Raw genomic sequence first — 6,377 nt, 5'->3', positions numbered from 1 at the left:
GATGGAGCTCCAACTCCAAGTGGCTATTTAAAAATTTTTTTCATGCGAGATCCAAATAATTATGACTTTATACACAATAAGTGAAATTATATAGCGCATATAATTTTCCCCTCCAGATCAAATAAAGTTTAATTTATACAAAAATTGCCACGTTTTTAAGACAAAAAAAATTCACATCCAAAGACCACTTGGACGCAGCAAATACAAAGGCGAACTCTTCGGACGACCAGATGTAAACATCACCCCTCCACGACTCATTCGTGTGAATTTTGACCACAAGGTCCTGATGACGGCTCTCCATTGAACAGCCGAAATGCGTCGACCATTCGAATTTGTCTTAAAAACATGGCAATTTTTGTATAAATTAAAACCAGGCAAAGTTTCTCATTTTTGTGATAAAATAAAGTTTAATTTTACAGGTTCAAAATTGATCACCCGAACACCATCAAAAGAAAATATTACCATCAACGTAAGAATTTATGAAGCGAATGCAATGAAGACAAGGATGAGCTGTGTGTGCGCAACCTCATCACCTATTCAATAAATAATGCTCATTTCTAAAGAAAATATTAATTTTAATGAGCATGCTCGTCACACTGATTTAAAAAAATATTGCACATGTAAAAAATATGTTTTATCCATTTTTTTGTGGTAATTTTTTAAAACAGAATAATTTCTCCGGTCATTATATTTTATGAATTATTTTAACCAATCTTTTTGCATATTTTGATTTATATAATTTAGAGTTCAAGGAAATACTTTCCTGCGTATTATGATGAAGTGAACTCGAAGAGAAAAGTAGTTTTGTCTATACCGGAAATTGAACAGAGGTCCTCTTGCAAACCAGGCAAGTGGGCAACATGCCTCTGCCTTCATTATATACTGTCGCGCCGCTGGGTCACTCGTCAAACCTCTTGCCACCAGATTCGTCCCGTCGCACGGATCTTTCCAGGGTTCTTTGCCGAGAACTTGAACATGGGTAGACAATCACACGAACGAGGATTCGAGAACAAATACTCGCTTTTATTTACATGAACTGCTAAACTAGAGCAGCCTTCCGAGTCCATTTAGAATCTCGTTCTTTTCTTATCACAATCGCATGCCACGCGAACCTTGCATGTGTTAACCACGCCTTTTCAAATTCTACCCTTCGTAACATTGCTCCCCTCCTCGAAAGTTGCACGCCCCGGGCAATGCAGTCCTCAAATTGGTGAGTCCTCCGTAGTCCTTATGGTAATAGGTAAGTCTGATGACTTAGACTCCTTTGAATCCACATCACGAAGATCGTTGATCATTTCTGTCGCACCACGGTCATTTTCTAATTAGCACACGAGGGCTAATTACACCGGGAGCCCCCAAAGCAGAATGTTATGCGTTGTTCTGCAACGATCCCTCAGCTGACTTAAAATGTTCTGCTGTAAAAATTCGCAGCTACATAATAGCGTTTTTCTACACTTTTCTTAAAATGCTTCCAGATTGTTCTGCAACAGCACAGGTTGTTCTGCGACGTACGTCGCACATTTCGGCATATTCTGCTTTGGGATCGGCACCTACAATTTATTGCCGATTCCGAAAGGCAGGCTAGTTTTTTTATACTCGTCGAGAGGTTGGTGCGCTAACCCTTCGATGGGGGAACTCCCTGCGGTAGCAATTTTTTCTGTGGTCATGTCGCCGTTTTTTGTTGTACCCCTGTGTCAGGAAAGTTTTCTGACAAGGACAAACCGGGTATCGAATTCGTGACACCTCTAAACATCCTTTGATACTTTAGGCGAGTATCTTACCGATTGGGTTACCGCGCCACACATCACAAAGATGTTCAGTCTCTTCCTTAGACGACGGCATCCTTCCTATGAATTGTGGAGTTTCTGACATCCTCCTTTCCGACACCTTCCTTTCCATTGTTTTGGACACTCTCCTTTCCGGCGCTTTGGGCACCACCCTTCCGTCGTTTAAGACACCTTCCTATAAGTCGTTTTAGATGCCCTTCTTCCCTCGTTTAAGATGCCTTCCTATAAGTCGTTTCGGACGTCCTTCTTTCCTGCGTTTCGGATTCCAAAGCCAGACAAGTTCTCTTTCCTTGAAGTCGTGAGACGTGGCCTCTGCATTGTAGCAAACTCTCATCTTCTTGGAGCCGATGTAACCCTCAAGGGACAAGAATTAACCATATGTGACAGAGTGAAATACCTTGGATGTCACTTGGATTCTAAGCTCTCCTGGAAATCCCATATTCATGAACGAGCTAAACGGGCCACTAATATACTTATGCTGTGCAAAAGAATTATTGGTAAAGCCTGGGATTTAAACCCTAAAACCACTCAGTGGATTTATACTGCCATAGCACGCCCAATGCTGAGCTATGGTTGTGTGGTATGGCACCAGGTGTTATCAAAGACCTCTTATGAAACTGTCTTGCAAAAAGTGCAAAGACTAGCTTGCATTCTTATCACGGGAGCCTTACCCAGCTCTCCCTCCATCGCCCTTGAAACTACTCTTAAGATACCACCTCTGAGATGGTACCTACAAGGAGAAGCGTTTAAAACTATGTATAGGATGGAAAGAAATGGTACATGGTGCAATCGACCATATATGGGATACAAACCTTCTTTCAAGAATCATCTTGACAGCTGTCTACTGGGAAAAGCGGAGATACCCTCTCTACTAATGCCAAAAGACTCCTGTTCCAAAACAAAAAATTTTACTAAATGCTTCACTATCCACATACTCAGGAGAAATGAAGTTGCCCACATAATTGATAGCATCTCAACAGGAGTTATTGAATGTTACACCGATGGCTCTAGGATTACTGATACTGGGGCTGGAGCAATTTTCCGCATCTTTGGAGTGGATCACGACTACCATAAGATACATTTGTATCTAGACAAAACGTCGACGGTCTTTCAAGCTGAAGTATTAGCAATAGCCATACTGGCTGAAAGTCTGATTACCAAAGGGTATCATGGAAAACAAATTGTTATCTTCTCTGACAGCCAAGCAGCACTATTGGCTCTTGACAACTTCCTCAAGTTTCAACTGTGTGTAAAATACTGCACTGACATGCTGAATAACTTGGCCGCATTGAGCAACAACATCAACCTTTACTGGGTTCCTGGTCACGTAAATTTCCAGGGAAATGAACTCGCAGACCAGATAGCCAAAGAGGCAACGAACATGAAGCTATCTGGTCCTGAACCTTTCTATCCTGTTTCGATGTCAACCATCAAAGGAGATGTCAAACAATGGATAGAAGACAAACACATGCGGCAATGGAACTCAAGGCAGGACTGCAGACAGGCCAAGCTGGCCTTGGGAACCCATCCGAATATTGCTAAAAAACTTATCTCATTGAACAGGAAACAAATTCGACAGGTTATACAGATCATCACTGGTCATGCTAACCTAGCGAAACACCTACACAACTGTAGTTATACAGATTCACCTATTTGTCCTGCGTGTGGAGAAGAAGACGAAACTCCACTCCACTATGTGGGACGATGTCCCGCCTTCTCCATCCCGAGAAGGAACTACTTCGGTGATCATCAGGTGACTCTAAGTGAAGTTGTGAATGCTCCCAGCATTTACAACTTGGTAAATTTTCTAAATTACACTAAACACCTAAATTCATGGTGAGTTTCAATTCTGCTTTAACTTGAACTTTCATGCATTACTATTTAATAACCTCATGTTGAGTTCTCAGCCATATCCCTGAGACCTTCTCTGCTCCTTTTCTAAAAGGGCACCGCAGACAGGAGCAGCCTCAAATTCTCTGACATGGCTTTACTGGTTGCGGTGCTCCTTAATGTCCCATACAGAGACCCAATACAATGTGGTAATAGACACCATAACTCTCGTCCCCGGAGCAGTCACCAAACTCTGGGTATTTCCACAGAATAATATCTTTCTTCATTCTTACATGACCTACAACTCATGTTGAACCACTTGGTGCTAGAGCAATGGGCAAAATTTGCCTAAGCTCTTCCCCTATGGGACGCCAAATGATGATGATGATGATGATGGAGCCGATGTAGACACTGTCTCTGGCTATTCTATGCACATCTTCCAGGTGCTCCTGGAATTCCTTGACGTTCTTTTCCATACGAAGAGGAGCATCTTGGAGTCGCCCAAACAGCAGATCACTCGACAGCCGAATACCACATCCCATGAGCATCTGTGAAGGTGAGTACCCTGTGCCCTAGTTGACGGCACTCTTATAGGCCAACAAAAGTGGCAGTAACTTCAAGTCCCAATCTTGTTGGTACTTCGACACGAACAGCGAAAGGTGATTCAGGACGGTCCTGGTGAATCTCTCCACCATTCCATCGGATTCCGGAAGAAGCGGAGTTGAACGTATCTTTTCCATTTCCAGAAGTTTGCACATCTCAGGGAACACTGCTGATGCAAATTTTCGTCCCCGATCGGAATAGATCAGCATGGGGAACTCCGAATCGAGACACCAAATTCTGCACCAACACTTGTGCTAGAGTCTCTGCCTCCTCATCGGGAACAGAAAAGGCTTCCGTCCAATTGGTGAAACAGTCCATTGCCACAAGTATAGTGATTGTTACCATCGTGGGTTTCAGGTAACGGTCCTAAGATGTCTCAGGCAATTCTCTCAAACGGTGCACCAACGTTGTAGCGTTGAAGTCGTGCACAAGTCCACTGTGGAGATCTTTTCCGGGTGGCACAGGTGTCACAGTTCTCACACCACTTCTCCACATTGATCCCGAACTTGTCCCAATAGTATCGCACACGAATCTTCCGTATCATTCTACCCAATATCTCTTTGTGGTCGGACTGGAAGGAACGACGTCCTGCCACGCTGGTCTATTCCCAGTGGATTCCTTCCAGTATACGATCGCTCGTATGTCAAGATCTTCCAGTTGCGTCTTTCGAGTGTTCTTGTCACTCCAAGGATCATCACGTAAGTCCTGAGACGGTAGCTGTCTCACAATAGGTTCTGAAGACCTATATTTCCTTCCTACCTTGAGACAACGACGACAGTTCCGTGGGCATGGTTTCCTCGATATGGCAATGGCATCCCTCCGCGATGCTGGATCCTTCTCTTACGGCCTTCTCAAGAGAACTGCTCCGATCCGGCCATCGTCCATGCTCCTGTCGGGAATTCCTGCTTCTGGAAAAGCCATCACTTTCCGCTGAAGGACTTCATCGTGACAACCTCCAAGTAGGATGATGTTTTGTTCTTTCATTGTAGGCAACTGGTCACTCCGAAAGTCCATGCTTCTTCAGGAAGTCCAGTCCGAGGATGCCCATGTCCTGGATGTTGGCTGCGAAGACGGCATGACGATAGGTGACCGACACCAACCTCGCTGAGACTTCCACCTTTCCACGCACAGCCACCTTCTCTCCCGTGACTGCCTGTAGGGTCAACGACGGTGGCACGTACAGAATTCGCTGCTGGAATCTTCGATCCAGGTCTCTCCAAACGATTCTGGCGTTGACTCCAGGGTCGATGCCCATCTGGCATGGAAACTCAATTTCCTTGCACAGTCTACGCTCCCCACCATGCAGCTGTGAGCCATGGTACACTCGACTTAGAGCGCTTCCTTCACATGCAGCGGTGATGGCTTGCCTCACGTTGTTGACGTCCTCCTTGACGGCAGTAATAACGTCCATCGCTGCCGTCAAGAACTTCCGCAATAGATAAGGTGACGTCTTCTCGGAAGGCAGCGAAATCGTCCTTGCCAGCACTCCTTGACACCAGTTTGTCCATGCCCGCTTTCATCTGAGCCATCATCTCCATCAATTACTTGAATTGTTTGCCCGTCTCGTCCTTCTCCATACTTCTTGTCTTGACCATTGTCCTTGCAGCACCGTGTTTCTGACACCAGTTTTGTCGCGTCTCGCCGCCGGGTCACTCGTCGAACCTCTTGTCACCAGATTCGTCTGGTCGCGCGGATCTCTCCAGGGTTCTTTGCCGAGGACTTGAACATGGGTAGACAATCCCACGAACGAGGATTCGAGAACAAATACTCGCCTTCATTTACATGAACTGCTAAAACTACTGCTAAACGAGAGCAACCGTCCGAGTCAATTTAGAATCTCGTCCTTTTCTTATCACAATCGCATGCCACACGAACCTTGCATGCGTTAACCAAGCCTTTTCAAATTCTACCATTCGTAACATTACTATTGTTGCTTCACAAAACAAAATAGACAACAAGAAACTTATTTATACGAAGGTGGTACAACCTTGTCGAGCGCGGGAAGCAAGACCAATGCATTCTTTTCTTCCTCCAAAGAAGCATGCACTTTTTCTTAACGATCGCAGCGCCACACTATCCATTGAGAAGAAATATAAGTAGAGGGCGAAAGCCCATGCATGCGCTCTTCCGAACAGGTGCTCAGAGTGCACCACGTGA

The 6,377-nt window shown here is 44.8% G+C and overlaps 1 protein-coding gene across 1 annotated transcript; it reads left to right on the top strand.

The window, feature by feature from the left end:
• Positions 1 to 2,001: 2,001 nt before the first annotated feature.
• On the top strand, positions 2,002 to 3,627 carry LOC149069403 (uncharacterized). Its single transcript, XM_089250033.1, has one exon. It carries the CDS (start codon positions 2,002 to 2,004, stop codon positions 3,625 to 3,627), a length of 1,626 nt encoding a protein of 541 aa, XP_089106159.1.
• The last annotated feature ends 2,750 nt before the right edge of the window (positions 3,628 to 6,377 follow it).

The sequence above is a fragment of the Pholcus phalangioides genome, unplaced genomic scaffold (assembly GCF_987345545.1).
Source record: "Pholcus phalangioides strain wild (caught in Gottingen) unplaced genomic scaffold, Ppha-v1.0 ptg000022l_1, whole genome shotgun sequence".
NCBI lineage: Eukaryota > Metazoa > Arthropoda > Arachnida > Araneae > Pholcidae > Pholcus > Pholcus phalangioides.
This window is presented reverse-complemented; position numbering and strand designations above follow the sequence as displayed.